Raw genomic sequence first — 26,734 nt, forward strand, 5'->3', positions numbered from 1 at the left:
TTGCTCCAGCCCTGCACAGGCAAGCCCCAGCTGATGAGCCAGGCTATTCTGGACCAAACAAGAGGCCCAGTGTAGACCCGAAGCCAGATTCCAATGAGCCAGCAAGGAGAGCCCTGGGCACGAGTCCACTCCACAAGCAAGGACAGGCAGAACAGGATGACGCTTGTGCTGTGTCTTGGTCGCATCGGCTGGGCTCCGACAGCACCTGGGCTGCAAATATCTGTGAGGCCCTCAGAGTCGTACGGGACAAAGGAAGTCTTGCCAGCTGTGGCCAAGGCCCCCCACAAAAACAGTCAGTCGCACGCGGACAAGGAAAGCCGGCTGCCCTGACCCAGGAAAGGCCCGGGCTTTGACAAGCTTCCAGAATGCAGAAAGACCCAGGTAAACAGACTTTTGGGGCAAAAAGGTACAGCCGGCTACCATCCAGGGCTGGCCATAGTTCTGAGGAGTGACCGCCAACAGCCCTCTCTTACGTGAGCGTGAAACCAAAGTGCCTTCCTTTCCACCTCTGTTCTCACCAGGAAGCTCTCCTCTTTGTTTTAAAATTCTTCCTAAAGAGATGCTTTTCCATAAAAGTGGCCACATAGAACTCTCATCTAGGAAACTCAAAGCACCCAATGGCATCTAGCCTCCTGTTAGGCCGGCTGCTTAACCACAGACCACCTGCCCATGTCTGGCTTTCAGGGAAAATTCCAAGGGGAGGCCCCTGATGTAAGTAAGATAAGCCACTCGGCCTGGAAGCTGGCCTGCCAAGAGAAGGGCTCTTATGGCCACCTGGCAGCTTCCTTCAGATGGAGACGGTGCAACCTTGAGGGAGGGTGGGCCTAGGTGTGAGGGAGAGCCATCCAGAATCCACTAGAATTCAGCGTTCTGGAGCCTGGGGGCCTGCATCTCCATAGGGTCTAACCCGGGGCTACCCACCTCTGCACATCAGCTGCACTGGCATGGGCCATGCTCCCTCATTTCCATGTGGGCTGCAGCTGCTTTCCAGCTACAACTACCAGCTGAGGACATTAGGACAGAGACCGTGGCCTGCAAGTCTAAAAATGCTTATTTACCATGTGGCCCTTTACAGAAGGAAGGCTGTGGGTTCTTGTTCTGGGGGTAAAGGAATTAGACAAAATATGAAGCACCCCACAGTATGCTTCTTAGATATGGAGAGTTCCATGTAGCCACTTTTCCGGAAAAGCATCTCTTTAGCCACAATTTTAAGTCTACCCCACAGGAGAATGCCGTGTGCACACTAGGTGCCAGGCAGTGAGGCAGTTATGTGTGTGAACTGAGGAAGTCCTCACGAGTTTGTGAAGCAGGTGCTACTGACTATAATATACACCCATGTTACAGACCGGGGAACAGAAGCACTCAGACATTAAATAATTCGTCCAAGGTTACGAAATTCACAAGGGTGGAGCTGGGATGGAGTTCTCTGTGCAACAGGATGACTACAACTTTGATTGCCAACGACCCTGGAAAAAGGAATTTTCTCTTAATCTAAGTAAGAGTAACCCTGGGCCCACCAGGAGACCCTCCCTTGCCTAACTGTCCAAGGGACAGTCACAGATGTCCCAGGGATGTGGTTTGCATTGATAAAAACTGGCAGCTTGATGACAAATAAGCCTGCCTTTCCATACTCCCCATCACTTCCTAAGAAAAACGATTGGGGTTAAAAAAAATTAAAATGGGCCATAATGACATGAAATGCATCTCCATATGGCTGGGATGTGAACTCCTCTCCGGCTGACTTACCCCTGGGCAGAAGCGTACCCGGGCCAAGAGCATGAGATGTGCTTGGGCTTTGTGCCCTGTGGCCGGGGACTGAGGAGGTGCCACTGGAGGGGCAGCGAGGCAGTGACATCAGCACAAACAAGCCATGTGATGCCTCTTTTAAACCATGCCACAGTAACAACCCTTCCAGTGCTGCCCAAAAAAGGAAGTCTTTTTTGCTCTGTGGGATTCAAGACCTTGTTTACTATTTCCACACATACAAAAAATCTCCATTAGACTCTAGAAGGATGTGTGAGCTGATAAAACTCATCTTTTAAAAAGCACTGTTTTTTCTTTTTCCCCCATGGGTCAGCTCTGGCGAGTCTGGAGCCATCCTTCTTGAATGCTCTCCCCTGTGGGGGACACATACCCGGCCCTTCTCCTGGAACAGGGACAAGACTCAAATGGAATTCCTGCCCTGCTGGGAAGCAGCCTCCTGGGGGCCAGCTGTGCCCCCTGGAGGCTGGGCGATGGTCAGCAGGATGAGCATACGGAGGTGCCTCTGTATTCCCATCCCACTCTTGGCCCTGATGTCCTGAACTGGACAGGCTGTGACCTGTGTGGGATGTCAGCAGGCCACGAGGCACCCGCACATTCCTGCACGCTGCCGGGAATCAGCACGAACCCAGCCCGGTGCCGACGCTCACCAGATTCCCAGAGGACCTGCAGGGCTGAATGTGTCTCTCTCCTGGCAGCCCTCAACAGTGAGAGTTGTCTTAGGAACCACGCCTCAGCCAGGAGGACATGGGGCCTGTGTGCCTCCATGAGCTCACTGGGAATAATTGAGCAGGAGCGCCCTTCCTGCCTGTTTGGATCCCACTCAAGCACTCGATTCCCGCAGAACCAAACCAGGATTCCAGCAATGGGAAAAACTGTTTCGGAAAACTACAAAAAAAAATCAGATTTCACTAAGTTTGTTTCAGACTCGTCTACTAGTTGATAATGCTCCAGGTTAAAAGTTCAGATTTCCTGCAGACTGAAGACATGTCTGGCAAGAGTCCAGACACGTGGAGCTGTGGAAGTGTTACCAGCAGAACAAATGGCTTCCTAGCCCAAGTTTTCCACGGCTGCGTTCACACCTCTGCCCCGGCCCTTATCCCGGAGCATCAGAGCTGGGACCTTTTATGTCACTACGTTTCATGAAAGCCAGGGCCACTCCTGGCTCATCTGTGACCTCAGCGTCAGCATGCACCCAGAGGGGCTTAACAACATCTGTGGCATAAGTACTGAGATCTGGGCTGAAATAAGGCTGAGGATGGGCTTTGTCATCAATCTAAAGTACAGACCCAACAGGGAACCACAACCCAAATCTGATGCCGTGGTACTTGCTGAGTTAATTCACACTGAGTCATGGCGTTGAGACTCAGACCTCAACACCCTGTTGCTTGGGGACCATGGAGTCCTTCCTCTAAAGCCGGAACATTCGGTGACACTGAGGGGTGAGAATCTGGCTACTTCCTGATGGTGAGCTCCAGTTCACCTGCAGCCACTGAGCTCCTTCAGCCCCCCAGTGTCGCCAGGTAGTGCCTGTTCAGATCTCAGAACCACACAACTCACACACTTTCTCAACTGGGACCTGGCAGAGGTTTCAGGGCAACTCGCAAGGGCTCACGGACTCTCCTCTCTGGGATAAACAGAGGCCATTCTTTCATGTCTTGTAACAACAGAACTCCCATCCCAGAACCCCCCTTTCTCACGTAAGCTCATCAGTAAACTCAGAATGACAACATGGACACTGCCTATGAAACCAAATTGCCTCCTTTCATTCTACTCTTTTCTTGGAAGGGAGAAAAATTCTCGATGGCAAAGCAGAAATGCCTCCTAAAGTAAACATTTAATGTCACAGTAACTGCTTTGAATAAATTTCCTTGTCACTCTATTCTGGGAACAGGAAGTGCCCTGCGTTTCCCATGGCAGGTAGGCTGCATCCCAGGCAGCTTACGTTAATATTAAGACCCCAGTTACCTGGAGGTGGACCAAGTAAGAATCCCACAAGTCTCTTGTAGATAAACGTTTACCTGAGTCAAAGAGAAAGCACAAAAACAACACACTCTCCCTCACCCACACCAAATCACAGAAGCAAAACTCACACCTGCTTTCATGGGCTGTTTCTAAGCTTGCTAAAATACCACCAGTTCTAATATTAGCCGAGATTCTGGCACTGTACCTTTATGCAAATTTAGTGGTCGTCAGCTCTCATACTCCACGGCTTATATTCAGACTCAAAAGCATGATTTTTCTTATAATGGCTGACAAGAAAACAGTGGCTGTACTACCCAAAGTGTGGAGCAGATGGTCACCTGTGAGGGGCACTGGGTGTGTGTGTGTGTGTGTGTGTGTGTGTGTGTGTGTGTGCTGGTGAGGAGCAGGGGAGTAGCCAGGCTCCCGGATCCCCAGTGGTCCTCTCCCTTGTGTCCTGGAGCTCACATCCCCATGTGATTGACTCCCACATGGTGTAACCTGAAGGAGAAGGTAGGAGCTTCAGAGTGTGACTTCTGAGATCTGGTCAGAAAGGACGTCGTGCCTTCTGCTCAGGTCCTGGATCTTTTACTCTAGGGCACAGCAGGCAAACTATGTACCTGTGGGTAAAATCTGGCCTGTTGCCTAGTTTTCCAAGGTCTGTGGCCTAAGAATGGTTTTCATGTAAATGGCTAAAAGAAATTCAAAATAAGAATATTTTGTGACAACACAAGAGATTATGTGGAATTCAAATTTCAGTATGCAAAAATAAAATTGTATTGGAACACAGCCACACTAGCTTATATGACACCTCCAGCTGTGTTTGCTCCACAATGGCAGAGTCAAGTAGTCACAGTCGAGGTCATATGGGCCCACACAGTCAAAAATATTTTTTAGCCGGCCTTTTAGGGAAAGAGTGTGCCGAACTCTGCTCTAAGAGAAGCCAGCTATACATCCTGAGACACTCGGGCAGTGCTATGGAGAGGCCCATGTAGAACAGGGTGGTTCATACAAGGCATACTACCTATGCAGCAACACCTTGCAAGTGGGTCTGCCTGCCCCAGGCAAGCTGTCAGATGACTGCAGCCCCAGCGGACAGCTGGGCTGCAACCATGAGAAGGGCTCCAAGCCAGAGTCAGCCGGCTATGCTGCTCCTGCATTCCTCGCCTTCAGAAACCTCTGAGAGATAATACATGTTTACTGTTGCTCTCAACTAGTAGGTTTTGGGTAGTTTGTTATACTGCGATAAAAAACTAACACAGAAGGAGAGAAGAAGAATTTCTATACTGAGCAAGAAAAGGTACTAAGTGGTCTTTCGAGTCTCTTCCAAGTTTGGATTGTGGAGTTCTGAAGAGGCCGTGCTGGCAAGTTTGCTTGATGAGGGCTCCAGGAAACCCAATGCTTCTGCATCTATAGGTGCCACCCTCAGAGAAGAGGAGCCTCCCATCACTGGCACAGGCCCAGGGCACCAGCCAACTTTCCGGTTCTGGCCCTGCCTCAATAGGACAATGGGGACCCTGACGTGTGCTAGGTGTGCAAGGGTGATGCCTTCACTCTGGCTTTCCCTGGCATCCTTCCTGCAGCCACCTTTCTGAATTCCACACAAAGTGTCCATTGCCTGGGATACACTTTAGCTGAACCTATGTTCAGAAGCAGCAGCAGCTCATTGAGCATGGCGCCCAGCCAACGTACTCCCAAAGCACAGGTGTGTGTCTAGTCTTCCCCACCCCATGCCCTCCAGAGGCCGGCCATTTACAAGGAGCCTAGGGATGCGGTATTTGTAGCAACACTCAAAGTGCTTTGAAACAACAATAGCACCTTGATTGTTTGATAAGGACAATGATTTCTGAGACTATGGAATTCTAAGGTGCCCCCCAAGATTGCTGCCCCTGGTGTAAATATCCCATATAATCCCCTCACTTGAGTATGGGTGGGACTTGTCAACATGAGAGGATACTTCACTCCTCTAATTAGGCTTCTAATCAGTTGACTGAATCACTTAAAAGGGAGAGATTATCTCAGGTAGATCTGACCTAATCAGGTAAAAAACCAGTAGAAGCAGTAGAGAGTGATCCTCTTATCAGTCTTGAAAAAACAGACTGCTGTTATGAGAGGGCCTACGGAGGGTGTATATGGCAAGGACTGTGAGTGGCCTTGGCCTCCAGAAGTTGAAAGCAGTACCCAGCTGACAGGTGCCAAGAATATGGGGACCTCAGTCCTGCAACTGCAGAACCCTGAGGTGCCTTAAAATGGCCCTGAGCCTCAGGTGAGACCGCAGCCCCACTGACATCTTGATTTCTGCCTCCTGCTACTCTGAGCTGAGAGCAAGAACACCTGCATCTGGATTCCGGCCCACATTGTATGGGACCAAATGAGCAAAGCTTTTGTGGCTGCTGGAGCCCTCATTCCCTCCTGTCCATCTGACACACGTCTGGTTCGTATTTATCATCCTGCCACGGTGAACCCGGCCTGAGTCTGTGCTGGCTCCAGGTGGGAGGATGGGTGAGAGATAGGAGCTGGGTGCCTTCATGCAGACCTAACAGCCCAGTAATTCCTCAGGATCCTTTCCAAAGTGAAGCCAGGCCTGTCCTGAAAAGCATTTCTGGAAATCTCCTGAATTGGTCTTGAGATACTAGTGGGAGTCTACCTTCATGTTCACCTATGGAGATCCAGAACAATCTCTGAAGCCTGCCTTAAAGTGCATGTCAAAAGCAAGGTCATTGTTCCCAACCTGTACCTGTTGTGCAACTGATGACTGAACCAGAACACCTTCACCCCCTCCTCAAACTCGTTCCAGGAAAGACAAAGAGGCCTCCCTGCTCCAGCAGCTCTGACCTCCACTGAGCCACCAACAGCACCATCCATAGACACAGAGTAAGTCCTCCACCAAAAGTTGGGCTTCTCCAGGGAGTGCTGAGTAGTGAGGCCTCACAACCACCATGAGGCATCACAAACTCTCTCTCGTCATCTGACAAAACTTAGGACTAAAAGCTGCAAAGTGTTTTTTCAAAATAAGTGGGTTTGCCAGGTGCGATGGCTCATGCCTATAATCCCAGCACTTTGGAAGGCTGAGGCAGGCAGATCATCTGAGGTCAGGAGTTCGAGACCAGCCTGGCCAATATGGTGAAACCCCATCTCCACTAAAAATTAGCTGGACGTGGTGGTGGGTGCCTGTAATCCTAGCTATTTGAGAGGTTGAGGCAGGAGAATTGCTTGGACCCGGAAGGCAGAGATTGCAGCGAGCCAAGATCACGCCAATGCACTCCAGCCTGGGCGACAGAGCGAGACTCCATCTCAAAAAAAAAAAAAAAGTGCAATGAGAAGACAAATTCACCAGCGCTTCACAGGGATGTCAGTTCACACACACTCCAGGTCCACACTGGTCAGTGGATGAAGCTCTGGAGAGCATGTTACTTGGATGGTTTATGACTTTTGTGAACACTTAACAGAGAAGACATGTGGGGCAGGGTTCAGAAGACACTAAGCTGACCCTACATGGCGCATGCTGGAGTCCTGACCATGCAGCTCTGTGTACACTCACTGCAGCAGTTCTCTCAGGCCTGCCAGAGGTGGGGCGGGGGGCTCTTGAATTTGACTTCAGAGTAGTGAGTGTTGTGTTGTTGCCTTCTTTAAAAAGAAACAAAACCTCACATGGAGAGGATGAGTAAGGATGGATTACTCTGGCCAAACATTTCAGAGACATTTGGCCTGAGAAACTATAGTGCGAACTGCAAATCAGAACGAAAGCATTAAGGAATATAGGGTAGAATTAAGGTACCCATGGAAAGGCACAGGTCTACCAACCAAACTCAGCTCCTTCCATGAGGACGAACCTCTTTCCTCAGCTGCGCCTGGCCAGAGAGGCGAAGGACCAGAGAGAATGGCTTTAATCTAATCTCCTGTGACCCAGGAAAACAGGCATTTGAGAAGAGAAATCAGAAGAGCACTGAGGGGGCCCAGGAAGTACGTACAGCATGTCGGGGCAGTTGTCTGGCTTGTCCAGAAGGCCGCCCTCCATGACGAAGCGAAGGACTTGCTCGTTGGACAAGCCCTGGTAGGGCTGCTCGGCCAGTGTGGCGATCTCCCAGAGGACAACCCCGAAGGACCTACAGGGAGAAAAAAACTGTGAGGAGCTTGGAAAGGGATGGAGTGAACCATGCTGCCCCTTACTTTCCAGCACTTCTTACATCCTGAGCAGAGAAACTGTCCTTACTATGGTGACAGTGATTGTCAGACAGCAAGCCAGGCCCTGGGCTAAGTGTAGGACATCATCCTCCCTTTGTTGCTGCTAATGTTCCCCATAGACTAAATTCAGTCCTGGTGGTAGAGCTAATGAAGGTGATGGTGAGGGCACTTTCAGCATCCCTTGCACGGTCAGGAAGCCCCTCATCTGTGCTTTGAACGCAGAGTGTACTGGGTTCGTCATCTACCTAGTCCCAGCCATTTACCTGGCAAGGCAGTACCTCCCAAACTGGCTTTAACCCAAAATGACATTCTTGTCCAAGCCCCAGCATGGACACTGACTTGGTAGCCTCGAATGAGGCCTGGGACGGTCAAGCTTTACCAAGCTTCTCAAGTGATTTTTATAATCAGACAATTTTGGAAACCTCTACCCAAGTGGTTCTCACTGCTGGCTACACAGGAGAATCTCCTGGGGAGGTTTTTAAACAGAGGCCTGGACACCCAATAGAAACTCTGATTTGATTGGTCTCGGGTGAGGGCCTGGGTCCTGGAATGTATAGGGATCTTGAGGTCCAGTCGGGCCAAGGGAGAAGACAACTCCTGCTGCTCCCCCACCTCCAACAGAGCTGGGGAGCTGCTGGCCTGGAGAGCCTCTGTGTCATAGGTGGGGGGACCAGGATGGGCTGCACTGGCTGGTAGGGGGTATCATGGAGGAAGAATCCTTAAGCAAAGAAGTGGGCTGAGGAATAACTTTGTAGTGAGCAATTCTGCCATGCATGCAGCTTTGTCAGTTTAAAAGATCAAACTACTGTAAACAAATTAAAAGAGATAGTACACGTACACAAATTTCAGACAGAATGTTAAAAAAGACAATGCTGAAATCTGCAAAACAAACGTGCCCTCCCAGGGCAAATCTCCATAATTCACAAATTCTTCCTGGCCTGTATGCCTTTCCACGTGGTTCCCTTTGGTGGAGTAAAGTAGGCTACTCATCAGCAAGTAGGGGCAGGGATTCTAACTGGACCTGTCCTGGGCTACAGGTGCTGGTCAACCCTCATGGAAGAACCTGGGGCAGGAGATTTTCCACCAAGAGTTCTTGGGACCTTGACCTTGTCCCCAAGTCCACAGGGCCCCTGACTGTATGAGAATGTTTTATTCACTGCTTCAGCTACTTTTGGTGAATCAAAAATTTTTGTACACATTGATACTAAAAGTAGATGCTAGACAGAAATAGAATCTTAGCAATCAGAGGACAGACCAACCCAAGGTCCTTTTTAACTGCAAGTGACCAAGAAATGCTGTCATCTTCAGGTTGTACAAGAGACCCAGAGGCCAAAGCGCAGCTTAGAGAGGCCTGGGCCCAGGGGAGAAGGGGCTCTCCCTCAGCTTTTGCAGGAAGCTCTGCCTTCTGCAACCAGCCCAGTCATACGGGCAGCATGCCTCAGATGCCAGTGGCAGTAGGAGCCACACATCTGAAATGCAGCTTGGTACAAGAAATGACTAGCTCTCCAACAACAAAGAATTAAAAATAAAATAAAAAAGAAGAAATGACTAGCTCTCTGCTTTTGCTGACTGCAGGCTGGTCTGGGAAATGGCCTGAGGATGTGGCTCCCTCCCAGGCCCACTTCTCCTCTTGCCCCACGTGCCTTTCCTGGCTGTGTCACTGGCTTGCAGGCAGCCAATTCTCACGGCATGGCTCCCACCTTGGCCCTCACGGCCCAACTGTTCCATTCCAAGTTCCCGGTTACTGGGCTACCCACAAACTCAGTGTGTCTCACACTGAACTCTGATTTGTGCCCTGTTCTTCCCCGGCTTCCCTGCAGCTGATGCCCATTCCACCTGAGCAGTCTGCCTGCTGTCACCCATGCCCATGGCATCCTCGGAGTCCCACTGTGACCTATCCACCCAGGCTCACATCTGTCCAAGGTCTGGCACCCTCCTTCAGTCCTCCAGAGCTCCCTCAGTGTGCAGGATCCTCCTTGCCTGGCCCACCACACCCCTCTCTTCTTTGGTTACAGTGTCTTGCTCAACGCGGCCGTATACTCCGGCTAACAAGAACTTCAAGCACAGCTCTAATCACCCTCCGGTTCAGAAACCTTAACAAGGCTTAAAGAATTAGTCCAGAATCCCTAAAACAACAGCTGAGGCCGGGCTTGATCTCTCTGCAGCCTAAGTCCCCCAAGGAAACCCCACCAACCCCACCTGCAGCAGGCATTCCCTACTGCCATGCCTGCCCAGTATTCTCACTGCCAGGAACCCCCCCACCCCGCCCTGCCCCGCTTCCTAGTGCTCCTTTTGTGACAATCCATACTTAGGGTGCCTACACAACTTCATCTCTTCTGTGAAGGCTTCTGCAACTCCAAACTGTCAGAATTGCTTCCTCTTCTCCACAAGACTTTATCCTTCAAGGACCATGACGACGACGACGACATCATCATCATCATCATCATCATCATCATCATCCCTGCATCTTCCACACCCCCCAAGAGCCTTATCATCACACACAGGTATCTATACAGGAGGTAGCAGACCCAGCTCTCCACAAATGCTTGTCAAGTTGAACTGCAAAGCCTATCTCCTGAGCAACTCTTGTCTGAGGTCAGCATCACCTGTCACTGAGGGCCACCGAGTGCTGGAGTCTGTCGCCCTTCACAGCTTAATGTGACAACTGCAAGGTGTGGAGATTGAACCATCTCTACCCAATACCAGTTGCCACAGCAGCCATTTAAACCTCTATTCAGGTACCACAGACTTCTCTAGAGAGAACTTACCTTACAGATGGAGCAACCGAAGGCCAGAGAAGCTGAGGTTTAACCAAGGCCACACAGCCAGTCAGAAGCACTGAGAAATATGCAACACTTTTGTGGTTTTCAAAGCTGGTATTTTCCTATGTGGTGTTGGCTATTCATGGCTTCATATAAAATCAAGTCTTCCATTTCATGGACAGGTTTAATCTTCAAACATTAGATAAATGCCTCTGTGTAAATCCCTTTCTAATTAGGAATCTTGAGGTTGTTTCCCCAGGGAGCAGACCTGCGGCTGTGAGTCCCCCCGCAATGCCCGTGCTGGATGGAGGCAGCATTCAGTAACTACACTTTCCCACACCAGGAGGCGATGGTAGTACTGGCCCACTCACCAGCAAATTAAAACCTAGAGAGAAATCCACATTCCCCACAGATGGTAATTCGCCATGAAAAGAAGCAAATAACCTTGGCTATTTGTGACTATTTGGAAGGCTTCTTAATAAAAAATAAAGATTATGTGTTGGGTGATCCAGATGCTCAGGAAGAAGACACAGCTCTAGGCTATGAGGTGCAGTTCCCCAGTCTTTTGCCTGGTTTCCTCCATGCCTAGAGGGCAACCCTTGTCATTTCAGAGGGACAGGTGCTACAGGGAGCTGCGGGGAGAGCAGCTATAGTGCCCAAGGGCCTGGGAATGAAGTCTTGGAAGACAGCAGGAAACCTGGAGGTTTTCTGGCTAGAACAGACACACCTCCTTAGATGACTCCTAGACCTATCTTATCAAGAACAGAGCAAGGTATGCAATTGTGCTACAGAGAGAAGGTCCAATGGGTGTCACACAGAGGCTGCAGCAGAACACGAGGGACTTGCCTAGAACAAGGACGTCTAAAGCATGAGGCTGGCCTGCTTCTGTGAGGAAGTGAACATGGAGTCCCTAGAAACCTCTTAGCAGAAGCTCAACCACCAGCTGTCAAAGATGCTGTGGGTGCGTTGGGGACTGCGCCTGACTGCAGGGATACATCCCAAATCCTAAAATTCTGGGGTCTCTTCTACAAAGTCAAATAAATTTGTGTTTCTTTCTAGATTTTTAACTATTTAGGAATCATTGCTTTGTGCTGTTGAGTACAATCTAAAATCATTTCCATTCTTTTGAGAGGGACAGCTTTAGTTCAGAGCCTGGACAGCTGAGAAACCTATTCCAACGCCCTAGCCTTCCTGACCTGTGCTATCCTCAAAGCCTGTGTTAAAAAACAAACAAAACCTGAAGCACAGTCAATGCCTGAACATTTCTTGGAATGAATACCAAACGCCTATTCATGTTTATACGTATCTTTTCGTATTGGTTCATAGTAGTTATGCAGTCAAATGGACAGAAACTGGCATTGAACACACCCTATGTCCTTTTGTTGCTGCTTGTAGCAATAACTGCTAGTCAGAATTTGGGTAAAATTTGCCTGAGAGATATTAACAACACTTTATTGTTCTATCCTGCTTCTGTTCTCCCTGGCTGTGTAGCTTTCTATTTTATTATACTACAAAGCTGACCTCCAAGCTCTTGGAGGCACAAAGCCTAGAATAAACAGATGCATGCACGTACCCAGGCTTGCCCTCTACTCACCATCCCAATCTCTAAAAACCATGCAGAGCACTTTGCTTTGACAGTAAAGAGATAACCATCTTGGACAAGCTGATTGCAAAACAGATCTCATACTTGAGCTCAAGAAGCAATTATGCTTTGCCAGGTCATATTCAAATGCTATTTCCAATTTGCACCTGTCTTCAAAATAAGATCCAAGGCCCTTGAACTGTGAAAGGTTTACGAGGTTAAAAAAAAAAAATGATGTCAGTCACTATTGAAATAGTTCCTCTATGCGGTCATCCAGACTGCTGGAGTAAACAACTACCATTTCTGTAACACAACAGCAATGGGATCCCCCCCAGAGGAAAGCCAAGACACTAGCTGACATTCTAGAAGGTGCCTGTGCCAGGGCCTCAGCCTGCCAATAACCTCAGTTGTATTTCAGAACCTGACCGCCTCTCTGCAACGTTGCCAAGGAACCACAATAAACAATACTACCTAGAGGCCTCTGATCCCTCGGCCGATGAGCTTCTGCTAGAAGACACTGTTTACAATTAAGGGAGACGTTTTGCTTCCCATAACCATCCCTGGGTCAGCAACGGTGGATGCCCACTGAAAGACAGACAGCAGATGGGACCAGCAGGAAAACAGTCAGGACTCATAAGCTTTGGGTCTAAATAAAGCACTGTCTGCAATCTGAGGGTTAGATTAGGTGAGGCAGACACACAGACAGTATCTGTTTATTAAGAAAGAGGAAAAGAGAAAGAAGGCAGGCAGGGGAGAAACAAAAAGAGATGATGGCTTCTGGCACATCCCAGCTCCTGGAAACATAATTGGTATCCACTGAAGATGGAAAGAAATGCTGGTCCCACAAATTCTTTAAAATCCCACAAATGCGCTTCTGCCCTTAGCTAGCCCACTGACAACAGGAACACCTCAATGATGAAGAAGTGTGGCTCACATAACACTGAGCTAAAGCTGGAAATGGGTAACAATGAACAGAGAAAGGTAAAGCCCTGGAGACTGAGCTGGTGGGAAGTGAGGAGGCTGGGGGCTCCAGGCTGGCACTGCAGTAAAGGCTGTCATACCAGACGTCCGAGTAAGTGGTGAAGACTCCATCCTTGAGGGACTCGGGAGACATCCAGCGCACGGGCAACAGCCCTTTCCCTCCTTTCCGGTAATAGTCTGTTTCATAGATATCTCGCGTCATCCCAAAATCTATAAGGGGAAAAGAGAGTGCAGAGTCATACGCTGGAGCAGGCACCACTACTGTCACAGCAGAGGACCCTACACTCATTATGTGTGGAGAGAAACAAGGCAAGACACAGACATGTCCCACTTTAAGGCGGCCAAATATTAGGGTTTGCAATTTTATAAGGTGGAGACAGTAAGGGATGATTAATCACATGACAAGCAAATACCAAGCAATCTCCACTTTTAACATATTTACAATCTGATTCCCTTAAGAAGTTAATTCGTTTATTGCATTTAAATGGGAGGCAGGCTGAGTGCAGTGACTCAACACCTGTAATCCCAGTACTTTGGGAGGCCACGGAAGGAAGACTGCTTGCACCCAGGAATTCAAGATCAGCCTGGGCAACATGGCAAGACCCTGTCTGTATAAAAAAAATAAAAAATTAGCCACTTGTGAGTGATGGTGTGCGCCTGTGTTCCAGCTACTTGGGAGGCTAAGGTGGAAGAATCACTTGAGCCCTGGAGGTCGAGGCTGCAGTGAGCCATGATCACAACACTGCACTCCAGCTTGGGTGACATGAATGAGACCCTGTCTTGAAAATAAAAATTAGCCGGGTGCGGTGGCTCAAGCCTGTAATCCCAGCACTTTGGGAGGCCGAGACGGGCGGATCACGAGGTCAGGAGATTGAGACCATCCTGGCTAACACGGTGAAACCCCGTCTCTACTAAAAAATACAAAAAACTAGCCGGGCGAGGTGGCGGCACCTGTAGTCCCAGCTACCCGGGAGGCTGAGGGAGGAGAATGGCGTGAACCCGGGAGGCGGAGCTTGCAGTGAGCTGAGATCTGGCCACAGCACTCCAGCCTGGGCGACAGAGCGAGACTCTGTCTCAAAAAAAAAAAAAAAAAAAAAAAAAAAGAAAAACGGAGGCAGTGTAAAAATTAGAGTCCCACGATTTAAGAAAATATGTAGTACTGCAGAGACCAATGGTCATTTACACACGGTTTTAAAACCTGACCAAATAAACAGGAGAGTACAGATGCTTATTTACTTGGTAGCACTGCCCCATCATTGGAGAAAAGTAAATAATTTCACTGCTTAATAAGGGGGAAAATATTCAGAGTAACAATTCATGATGACAAAAGTACCCAGTAAGATGCCGAAGAGATGCTATTTACGAGGCCCCTGAAGCTATTACTCAATATGTTTTTCAACATAACACTCCCACTCATTTTTGAAAATTTCTTCCATTTTCCATTTCTCCAGAAGATGCCACATAATGATGTTTGATGGCAGGCTCGCTTTATAATGCTAAATTATTGCTGCTTTGTCAGATTTTGATTTTGCACTCAATCATACAAACTTTTCTTAAGTGGACTCTTCCATTCTCCTTCCCAGGAGAAAGGGCTTCTCTACTTTAAAATGCTCATGTATGTCTCTAACTCATGCCACAAAGAGGTAAGGCTACAAAAGCAAACACAAAGAGAACAAAGTTCCTTGGACTTGAACCAACATAATTTACTTGCACTATGCTAAGAGCCCTCAAACTGCCTCTGGTAAAATTACTTGTCATATTTGTCATCCATGAGACGCTGGGCATTGGGAAAACATCTTGAACCCTTGTGAAGAATAAAAATGAAGTGCGAAAGTGTTATCTGTGAATTAATCCAGTCACATGCAAATAGGGGATTTGCCTTTACTTGCACAAAGTGGAAAAGGAATCCTACTAAAAAACACAAATGATCTTCCTCAGCACACATGAAAAGCTTAAAATTCTAGAAAGAAAAACCATGATCACACACAAAAAATCACTATAAATATGCCACATGGTTCAACAGCAAACATGATCCCTGCTGATTTAGATTTAATATGGCAATTGGCACAAAAAACGCCTCTCCCAGTGTGATGCACAGTGGGGAGAAACAGTTCCTCCCATGTGCCAGGAGGGTGGGAAGACGACACAGACAGGAACCGCCATCTGGAGAGGCCCTGCCCCGTGCCAGGCACATGCTGCTGCTTTCCTGTACCAAGTCCTCACAATCCCATGGGGTCTGTTACATTATCACCCTACTTCCGAGGTGAAGAAATTGAGGCTCCCGGGTTAAGGCACCTGGCCCAAGTCTCTCATCAATAAGTGACAGAACTGGCCCACCTCAGGCCCACCTGGCTTCCCAGTCTCTGTGCTCTCCCCTGCGCTGGGAAAGGGGAGCTGGCTGGCATTTCCATGGGGACAATCTGAGTTCTGCAGAGAGGGAAGGGGAAGGAGAAGGGGAAGAAGTGAGCTGGGTGCACGAAGGAAGCCCAGCCAGGGACGCGGGCAACTCTTCCCGGGAGCCCTGAGGCAGGACGGCCTCTCGGGACTCCTTTGCCTCTCTGAGGGCTGCCCAGCTTCACAGGGCACCAAACATGAGGACACCACAACGTGCGAAACCTAGGGACGCACTGGTGGATCCTGAACGAGGAACTCTGATGACGGAGGGATGTGGGCTCTGGGACATGGCTCCGTTTCAATACCTCTAGCTCCTACAGAGGAAAAAGAGACATTCACTCCTACTTTAGAAACCATTCTCAGCCGCGCACGGTGGTTCACGCCTGTAATCACACCACTTTGAGAGGCCGAGGCGGGTGGATCACCTGAGGTCAGGAGTTCAAGACTAGCCTGGCTAACATGATGAAACCCCGTTTTTACTAAAAATACAAAAAACTAGCTGGGTGTGGTGGCATGCGCCTGTAATCCCAGCTCCTCAGCAGGCCGAGGCAGGAGAATCGCTTGACCCTGGGAGGTGGAGGTTGTGGTGAGCCAAGATTGCGCCATTGCACTCCAGCTTGGGCAACAAGAGCAAAACTCCGTCTCAAAAAAAGAAACCATTCTCTAAAAGATTCTCATTGTTCACTAAAGGTGCTAAAACATTTCATTTAAAAATCACTACTAAAAGAAAAAAATATGTTACTAAAGGAAGGCGAACACTTCCAGAAAAGGCAGCTCAAAAACTAGACACAGAGGTCCATTTGAAATAGCTTCTTTTGGGTGTTAAATCTCCCCTGCAATCTCTCAGGATAAATATTTGGTATTTTTCTAAACTATCATCATATCATAGTGGGAAGATGAGAATCCTGGTAAAAGTAGTGGTTTCCTGAGCAGCCCTGATGTTATGTGTGTTTTATTAGGCAGATTAAAAGATCAAAGTAAAAACACAAATCTAAAGGCTGAAGTGGGTTTTAACCATTGCTCAGAAATTCAATCCAACCCCTTTTCCGGTGTGACAGTGGGTGGTGGCAACAAGGGGGTCTAACCGTAGGCTGCTCAGCTAAGAGCAGGACAGTAAGTGTTGTGAGAGAGCGGTCGAGAGCTTGGAGGCTGGCCGGCCCTGGCTGTGAAACCCAGTGAGCAGTGATCGTCCCTCACCTAAGGCAGTGCCATGCCAGCTCCTGCCACTTCTCCTGCTCTGTGCAGAGGCTTCAACAGCTCGCCTCTTAGAAAACAATGTGGACCCCTAGAAGGGGAGCAATGCTCCTTATAAGCTAGGAAAATTTGAGGGATGAATGCAAGGTTGGACAATGAGTTTTATTCCCAAGTCAAAATCTCCCGAAGACACTGTCTTGATTATGTCTGTAACCAATGCTAAGATGTGTTCTACCAAGAAATGCCTCAAATATCTGGAGAGGCAGCCTCATGGCTCCGACCATGCCCAGTAGCTGAACCACCATGTCCACGAGCGATCAGCACTGGGACCGACCACGCCAGGTTTGTGACCATCAACTGGAGACAATCACATCATTCCCAAGAAAGAGTCCGTGCACTCAAGGGACACACTAGAAAACCTCTCCAGGGGCAGACTAATGCCAACAAGGTCCTCAAAACACCTGTGAGTTTAGTACTTGCTCAGATCTGGAAAGCTAAGGACACACCTCCAATTTTGACGGTGAAATCCTCGGCTACCATGCAATTCCGGGCAGCAAGGTCTCTGTGGACGAACTTGTTGGCGTTCAGGTATGCCATGCCGTCTGCAATCTCTCCAGCCATCTGAATCATCTTGCTTAGGCTTGGAGGTGCTAGGACTGGATTATTCTGTTGGAGATTAAAAAAAATTCACATGAGAATTTTGGATTTTTTTTTCCATGCCAGTTTTCTTTTGAGGTTTGCAGATCATCTTTGTCCAATCTGGGCACCGTGGGCTGTTTATGCTAAGAAACCAGGACTTGCTCGGAAGGAACAAACCATCATGGAGAGCATGGCACCTGTGTGCTCCCGCAAGTTTATCTGCGCTTGCTCCCTGACCACATCACAGAGCTGCCGAGGGAAACACCAGTTTGCTCTCTCTAGGACCAGCAGTTTCTATTTTGGGTAGGGCAAAAAATTTTTTAAAGTGAAACAAGCAATTTTTGGTAGTAAGGATTCTCAGTTACTCAAATTACTATTCGTTTATATGTTCCTTTTATTTCCATCACCAAAGTACAGATAAGAGGAAGGAGAGCACATTACAAAGGCTGTGTGGAAGTAAGCAAATGTGTTTCCAAATGGACATGGTATATTTTGTTTCCCATAAAAGCATCATTATAACTTATTTAATCCTTTTCTTTCCCTTCAACCTTCTTCTAAAATACACAAATACCAGGATTACTCTTTTCACCTTACAGTGTGGCATTATTATTTTCTGTGGGCATTATGGAAGACAAGTCCTTGACAACTGAAGTCCAGCTGGAGCTTATCTTGGAGGAGACCAGGAATAAGTAACATGGATAAGCATCTCCTGTTTGCAGAGGACAGCAACATGCTGGCTTTGGAATTAAAAACAATTACCCCTAAATAATACATCCATTTAGAAAAAAGCTTTATATAAAACATGCCCAAGTTTCTCCATCCTAAAACAATCACTAGTCCCTAATTTTCACGCTACCTTTTACTTTCGCATATCCAAGTGCAATAGACTTTACCTTGGTTTTCTTGACCACAAAGCATCTCATACAACACTGCAAAGCCACAGGGCTCTGATAGGTCTCAAACCTGTAGGCTGGCCACCGGATGAGCATGCCCAGGCTCTTCCACATGGGGTATCACGATGGTTTCACTGATTAGAAGATGACCTGGGGCCATGCACAGAAAGTACCCAGTGGTGCCTGGCACATAGTCAATGCTCAGTGGATGCTGGCTGTTGCCCTGCGAGGTGCTAGTTTCTACTGAAAGCTAGTATTTGGAATCAGTATAACAACTCTGCAGTACTTCTGGGTTGGTTCTCTACACTCAGCGACAGAAAACTTTGAATTTTGAACAGGCTGTCAAAGCAGTCTCTTGGTGACTTAAAATACTTATCACGTGGTTATCTGGGGAAGTGACTTTAAGTCACTGGGGGTAAGTCCAAATCACTACTTTTTAGGGCTTTAGATATGTGTGGTGCATTAGAAAATATGCATGTGAAACGTAAAGTTTACGCTCACAATACTTGAATATTACAATATGACGTATATGTGTTATGAAGTGGTCATTTATAATCGCCGTAAACAACAGAATCAACAAAAGCACTCAACTTTAAGCACAGAGAAAGAGAGAGTGCTGAAATTTTGTCGGTTTATGGTGTTGCACTGCCATTCTTTCATTCGTCTTAGCGGAAATCTTTAATTTGGTTAGAGCTATTTAAGGCAAGTATACACATACACGTACGCTTAGTGAGAAAAAAGTGAATCATGGCCGGGGGAGCAGACTGAATATAATGAAACTGCAGGGTAAGCACGCACATTTTAATACTTGACATGAGCTAGAAAAAAAAAATTTTAATCTGACCAATCTAAAGGTGAATTTTAGTTCTGAAAGGGACTTCAGTAATCTCGTCCCACCCTCTTATTTTATATTGAGGATACTGAGGCCCAGGAACCTGTAATGGCTGGCTGAGGACCACAGGCAGCCAGCCACAGAGCCACGACCGAGGCCACATGTTCTGAATTTTTATTCTGTGCCTGAAACGGGAGGAAGGGAGTAAGTTTCGGACTTTTCAGAGGTGCCTCAAACGATGCTGGCAAGAAATACTCTGCCAACTCTCCAGTCACCTGTTTCATCAAGCTTTTCTCCTTCATGCTGCTTTGTGTATTAAAGTGAACCAAGGGCCAGGCACAGTGACTCACACCTGTAATCCCAGCACTTTGGGAGGCTGAGGTGGGTGAATCACCTGAGGTCAGGAGTTCAAGACCAGCCTGGTCAACACGGTGAAACCCCGTCTCTACTAAAAATACAAAAATTAGCTGGGCATGGTGGTGCACACCTGTAAACCCAGCTACCTGGGAGATTGAGGCAGGAGAATCGCTTGAACCCGGGTGGTGGAGGTTGCAGTGAGCTGAGATCACGCCACTGCACCCCAGCCTGGGCAACAGAGCAAAACTCCATCAAGACAGACAGACAGAAAGACAGAATGAAAGAAAGAAAGAAAAGAAAGAAGAGAAAGAAGGAGAAAGAAAGAGAGCAAGAGAGACAGAGAGAAAGAGAGAGAGACAGAAAGTGAGTGAGTGAACCAGGAAGAGGCACTAACACCCAGGGGTGCTGGGTACCAATACTTGGCGGAACAGAGGGTGGGAGTTTTGTAAACCACCCTGCTTGGAGCCCCAGTCCACACTTGGCCCCAAACACCATGTGCTGCAAATAAATGAAGTCATACATGAACAGGTGTTTGGAACTAAAATTAAGAAACTGTCACTTGGAAGATGATTAAGTTGCCGATTCAAAGCACATTAAAAAAAAAAGCTCAAATGAAGAACGGCAAAAGAACTTCCAAAGGGGCCGAGAAGGGGAAGTTACTGCATCTAAGGAATAAAAGCAGACACACTGCTTCCCCGTAAGTAGCAAAATAAGGGTCAAAAGGAGGACTTCGAACCCATGGAGGCAGCCAAATGAAAACACAGTTAACTGTTGCTGGCTTTATTTCTCAGCATTTATCTCCCAGCTTATCTGTAGAATTAATTACTCAAAAGTCATGCCTGCATATGTTAAAAAGCTGGCCTGTGGGTTAATACTACAGGGGGGAGATAACACGGTGACTAACGAAAAATTGCACAGAACTTCAGCAGGTTTAGAATTTGAAGCTCATAACCCAAAGTGAAATTTTTAGGAAACTAAGCAGAAATCCTGCCACTGAGGTGGGATCATTCATTCAAAAGTGCATGCAAGACATTGACCCTGGATCAATCCTGAAAGGTGGACGTAGAGTCTGAGGAAACCAGATTCCCAGTGGCAAAGACAAGGACCACCAACAATGTCGAGGAAGGGGGCTGTGTGTGGGGAGTGGGTTTATGAATGGGTGAACACCTTGTGCACAGAGCTGGGTGGGAAATCACCCAGCAACTTCTCAGATGCAAGGGCAAGAATCCAGGCAGCTTAACCTTCAACTGTAACACACATTTATTGACAGAGTGCCTGCCACAAACGCGGCCCCGAGCCACATGTTGGACTGACATGAATAGCTAAACACAACGGGGTGGGGGGGGGGGGGACACACTCCCACAACAACACAACACAGCACAACACAACACAACGAGAGAGAATGCATGCAAGGACATGAGTCAAGCGCATCGAGAAGTTAGCAGAGGAGATGGTTACTGGAGTGGGACAGGAAAACTTCGGGGAAAGAGTGGCACTGGCCTGGCTTGGCAGGTGGACACTGATGTGGGGAGGGGACTGGGGGCAGAGGGAATGCAGGAACAAAGGCACAGAGGGGCTTAGCAGAGGGGATCCAAGGAACAGGAAGTTCCCCTCACAAAGATCAGAGTCTGACTCTAGTTGGGGAAATCCTTTGCACAAATGACCTATAACCGAGCATGCAGTAAGAAACACTGGACGCTGGAAAAGTAAACTGATTTAAAGACACAGCATTTCCTCGCAGAGAGGTTCTAAAGGAAAGACAGCTAGACAAGGCAACACGTAATACTGGTGGAAATGAAAACTGACCTCCATTTCTGGCCTCAGAGACCGGAGATAACTTTTGAGATCACCCCGTGTCATCAGTTCCATGATGACCAGCGTTGGCTGGCCCTGGGACACCACACCCAGCAACCGCACCTGGGAGGAATCAAAAAGAGAAAGACTGAGAGGGTCAGGGTGGCCCTTGCTGGTGCCTGTGTTGTCTGGAACTGTCTCTGTGGTGCTATGGCCTGGTCTGAGCATAGGGGTCGGAAGGTAACAGTGAGGTAATGGGGTAACTATCCAGAAGGCAAAGGCAAGACACCAAACCCACGGGTATATGTAGCCAAGAACACACTGAGGGGCTTGTGTGATACCCTCTTCCTGTGCAGCACTTTGGCTTTTCAGGAACTTTCTCTTACCACATGGTGACAATTGAACTCCTTCATCACAGAAGCCTCGTTGAGAAACTCGATCCTTTCACGCATGCTCGCGGCCTCGTTCACTGTTTTAATGGCCACTCTGGTTTCAGGTTCGTCTTTCACCACACCCTTGGCAACTCCTTCATAGACCATCCCAAACGACCCCTGCCCAAGTTCTCGGCTCATGGTGATCTTCTCCCGAGCCACCTCCCACTCATCAGGAACGTACACTGGAGAAGAAACCGTAATTAAAGCAAGTACAGAAACAAGCCCTTAGACAGAACGTGCTTTGGGGGAACTCTAAGCCAAAGAATGTAAAATGCTGCTTCCTTAAACCCATGAAGGAGAATACCAGGGAGCCATGGCATGGCTTGCTCTCAACTTTCCACATGCTATCAATTTGAGTAAGAAACTGTACAGTCACTACTAGTATTTCAAATCTCTGAGGATTTCAAGATAATCTGAGGATACTAACAGATATAAAGACCAGAACAAACTAAAGAAGTCCAGTATAGGAAAGAAAGCAGTTGTTTTTTAAAATTTCATCATATAAAAATACATTTTTGAAAAAAACAAATTAACCATAGGGGATAGAGAAACTGAATGAAATGGTCAAGCAGGATTGTACCCATCTTCACCAACAGATTAAAATGCAGATGTGAAAAGGAGGAGAGCAGGAGCGAGAGGGAAGAGTTCTTATGCTGGGTTGGGAAAAAGGTCAGAGTCACATGTGAGAGGTGATGATGGTGCATGTGAGGTCCTACTTCCTGGATGAATCCAAAAGGGGTGTCAGGGCCCTCAACACAGATGCTATGCCTGGGCTATCTAACACGGTAGCTGGTCCCTACATGGGACTCCTGAGCACTCCATGTGGCTAGTCCAATTTGAGACATGCTATAAGTGTAAATAAAATACACATGGGATTTCAAAGACCAGCCAAAAAAAAAAAAAAGTGAAATATTTAGGTAACTTTAATACTGACTGCATGTTAAAATGGATATTTTGGCTATACTGGGTTAAATAAAACATATTATTTGAACTAAAAACATTATTAAAATGCATTTGATCTGTTTCTTTTTACTTTTAAAAAATACAGCTACTAGAAAATTTGCAGTTACAAAGGTGAATTGCATTATTGGTAGAATTACTCTAATCAAAGTGTCCCCAGCCTTGGCTTTGATGGCTGGATCCCTGATGAGGTGCAGAAGCAACTGAGCTCTGAGACTGAGGGAGAGACTTGGTGGTGCCCAGTGTAGAGAGGCAATTAGGCAGCTGATGAGCAGAGGCGTTTCCAGGGCTCTGGCCTGGGTTCTGTGAACTCAGGAGGATCTTTCGCAATGAGTAAAGATTTGGGAGGAATGCACAATAAATACCAAGCCTGAATAGGATTTCTTCTCCAGTTTCTGTTTAGATTCGATCTGGTTTAAGAAAATAAATGGGCCGTGTGTGGCGGCTCATGCCTATAATCGCAGGCCAAGATGGGAGGATTGCTTGAGCCCAGGAATCTGAGACCAGCCTGGGCAACATGGCAAAACACCATCTCTATTAAAAAATTAGCCAGGTGTGGTGGCACACACCTGGAATCCCAGCTACTCAGGGGGCTGAGGCAGGAGAATTGCCTGAGCCCAGGAGGTTGACGCTACAGTGAGCTGAGAGCACACCACTGCACTCCAGCCTGGGCAACAGAGTGAGAACCTGTCTCAAAAAAAACGAACGAATGAATAAACAAATATTTTTAGGCAGGAAGGAAGGCAAAACAAACAGAAAAAAAGAAAAAAGATCAGAAAGAAAACAAAACCAGAGGCTTAATTCTACATCTCCAAATGGGTAGGGTAAAAATGAAAATAAAATCAACCTATTCCATAAGATCCATATGAAACATCAGTAATTCCTCTGATGCTGTGTGCTAATGTCCTTGCCTGAAGGGACCTGCCACCAGGCTCTACCACACACTGACTGTGGGAAGGAGGTGGTCCTGGCTCAGAAAGGAAGTGGAGATGGTGCCTGTTTTTGCTTTAATGCTTTCAGATGCTGACCCTGGGCCTGTGGCTGGATGTGAGAGGCTGATAACTGTATACCAACATCTCCATATCCCAACTATCGACCCTTAAGTGATGTCTAAAAGGACAGATGTTTATTATAAATTAGGCCCAGGTGGGGCACCATCAATTTAGACCTCTGAGGGGTGTCCAATATGAACTTTGTTAATCATCTTCAGTTTTCTTTCCTATACATTTTTGTACTTTACGGTACATATGTCTAAAGGGTTTCACGAATGGAACTCTGCCCTCCAGCTGGCATAGGTGGCTTGCACCCCTGAAGAAGAGGCGGGTGCTTGTCAGAGGAGAGTAAGTATGCAAGACAACCCAGGAGATAAGGCTCTTCACAATGCCCCTCAGAAAGTGTAAAGAGCTCACTGTCTCCAGCCATTTATCTCTGAGAATCCAGGCTTGCTTTTCATCAGAATTAACTATTTCGCCTGCCATAAAACATGGAGTTAAAACCAATCACATTCATTCCCTGGGAGATCTCTGAAGTCAATACCCTCAATCCTTTTCTCTACATTCAACCCAGCAGCTCTGACTTTAAGCAGCAGTCCCCAGCGCCACCAGCCAGGAGTGGTTTCTGTGCTCAATGTTATCAGCACTTTCCTGTAGGGGATTTTCAATGTACTCTGGAGAATGGTGACATGCAGATTAGCTTTGGGAAAAACAAGTTTTTAAAGCACTTTTGAACTGCAATGTCATTTTGTTGCCCCTTGAGGATACTGGCTGTAAGGTGCTTGTCAAAGGCCGAATAAATTAAGTTCAAATAAGGTGACACTGTTCCCACCTGTCGGCATGGGTGGCAGTGTTTGTTTTTGTTTTAATGAAGTACCAAGACATATCATGAAAGCATTCTAAAAGGACACAAAATGTGAATTAAAGTCACCATGAGAATCTGATTTTGTTGTATTGATGCTTTCTCTTCCTGGACACGTCATAGTCAAAAACTACACACACCAACCTCTAGTGCTGCATTTCAAGGCAGAATAGCTTCCCTGGTACGGTCACAGTCCACCCTCACAGAGGGGGAAAGTGGTCTTGCCTTGTTTCTATCAATTCCATTATCTGGGATGACTCCCTTCCTGTTTTTTTCTTTTTTAGAAGCTATTATTTATACAAACAATGCATATCTATCTTCTTGATGGATTTTGGTTTTTAAGAGCCAGTCTCGCTCTATAATCTAGGCTGTAGTGCAGTGGTGAGATTTTAGCTCATTGCAGCTCTTGGGCTCAGGTAATCCTCTCATCTCAGTCTCCTGAGCAGACGGGACTACAGGTGCATGCAACCACATCTGGCTTTTTTTTTTTTTTTTAAAGGGAAAGATCCTCTCCACAAGTAACAACTCTTTTAAGTGTGGTGTGCATCCGTCCAGAATGTTCTTTCTGCCTTACATACACAAACATACAGATGTATGCATGTATATACTACTATTAAGAAACCAACTTTGTGAGATCTTTATGTAGACAGAAATAATGTCCTTATTATTCTGCACCTGATTCCCATTCAGAGGAGGCTGCTTTTGATTGACTTTACCATAAACCGAATTAGACATGATTAAAGAAACCATAGTAAAATCCTACACAGTATAACAGTGTTTTCACATTATCAAAGTATTTTCTTATGTTTTCTCATTTGACCACAATAATTACAATAATCATGTCTCTTTATTTCACATCTCCTGCAACTACTTTCACTTCTCCCGAGGCAAGAAGACAGCAAACACTTTCCTCTAAACATATTCACTCAACATCATGCACTTATTTATTCATTTGATGAATCCGGTCCAGCCCCTCCTGCAGGCCAGTTCCTTGCCTGCCCAGGGGACCTCACAGCCCTTTCCACAGTGATTCCATTCTCCTCCTGACTTCTCAACTGTCTAGCTATGTGACCCTGTGCAAGTTTCTTCGGGAGCTCATTTCTTCACCTGCAGATGGGCATTAAGAAAACCCACTTTGCAGGAGTTTAAGAAACAAATGGGATGGTGTTTGTAAAAGCCCCTAGCAAAGTGCCAGTTAAGGGTCCTAGTATCACTGGACTCAATGACCAACCCCTCACTCTAATCCGACTCACTCAAAAGGTCTGGATATAAAAATACTAGAAAGAAAAGAGCAAAAAAGGAAATAACCATTGAGGATCACCCAACTTCCATGTCAGACCTTCCCAGCCGCTTAACTGAATGGCCCTCATTAGTTATTACCAAAGGGAACGTGAATGAGCCATGAGCGTATAACCCTAGTCGAAGGGAATGACAGAAAAATTCCATGATTAAAAAAAAAGCGGAGCTGTAATTCATCAAAGACAATTATAATGAGATAATACTCAAGCTGAAACTAGTTTAAAAGGACTGTTTTGTCAGCTGCAGCATATCCTCTGACTAGATGTTAACAATTAAAAAGCTGTTTTCATTCTAGCATAACATCTCAAGCAATTAAATAAATTGATTACTGTGCTGGCCACATTCATCTCTAAAGCCTGTGTTTCCTTGGGGCACCCCATACAGTTCACAAGTTTTGACATATTCACCGAACTGCTAAAAAACTTTGATTAAAAAAAAAAAGATATATTAATGAAGACAGGTCCAAGGCCAAAGGTAGCAAATAATGCAAACCTCCTTCCTTTCCCGAATGAGCAACCCTCCTGAAAGCTCCCGATCTACCTCCCCTGCACGCTAGCAGTGCCGGTGGCCCGGACTCTTACCATCTGCAGCGCTGAAGTACTCTGGGTTCACAGACGCGTACAGCACTCCATTCCCCAGCCTGCTGTTATTTCTGTCAAAAATATTAAATTTACGTTAACAAAACCCCACCTCCATACATTTCTGTATATACTTTCATCTTTGCTACAACAGTTTCATTTGTTCTGTCTCACACAGTATCAGCAGAAGAGAATGGGGAGAGCTCACTGTTTACAGCAGCTTTTGTCTACACTCCCAATTCAGGCCTGGGTGGGCCAGCAGACATTTGCTAA

General features: G+C 47.0%; 1 protein-coding gene across 3 annotated transcripts in view; it reads right to left on the bottom strand.

Annotated features, from left to right (window-relative positions):
• Positions 1-26,734, bottom strand: part of IGF1R (insulin like growth factor 1 receptor) — a 318,275-nt gene that overhangs the window by 8,104 nt on the left and 283,437 nt on the right. For all 3 annotated transcript variants that reach the window (XM_033188875.1, XM_033188876.1, XM_033188878.1), the window contains 6 exons: positions 26,465-26,535; positions 21,723-21,952; positions 21,349-21,459; positions 17,328-17,487; positions 13,314-13,443; positions 7,695-7,829 (listed from right to left, as the gene is read on the bottom strand). In XM_033188875.1, the coding sequence (XP_033044766.1) occupies positions 7,695-7,829; positions 13,314-13,443; positions 17,328-17,487; positions 21,349-21,459; positions 21,723-21,952; positions 26,465-26,535 (837 nt within the window). The remainder of the gene's footprint in view (positions 1-7,694; positions 7,830-13,313; positions 13,444-17,327; positions 17,488-21,348; positions 21,460-21,722; positions 21,953-26,464; positions 26,536-26,734) is intronic.

The sequence above is a fragment of the Trachypithecus francoisi genome, unplaced genomic scaffold (assembly GCF_009764315.1).
Source record: "Trachypithecus francoisi isolate TF-2019V2 unplaced genomic scaffold, Tfra_2.0 Lachesis_group3, whole genome shotgun sequence".
NCBI lineage: Eukaryota > Metazoa > Chordata > Mammalia > Primates > Cercopithecidae > Trachypithecus > Trachypithecus francoisi.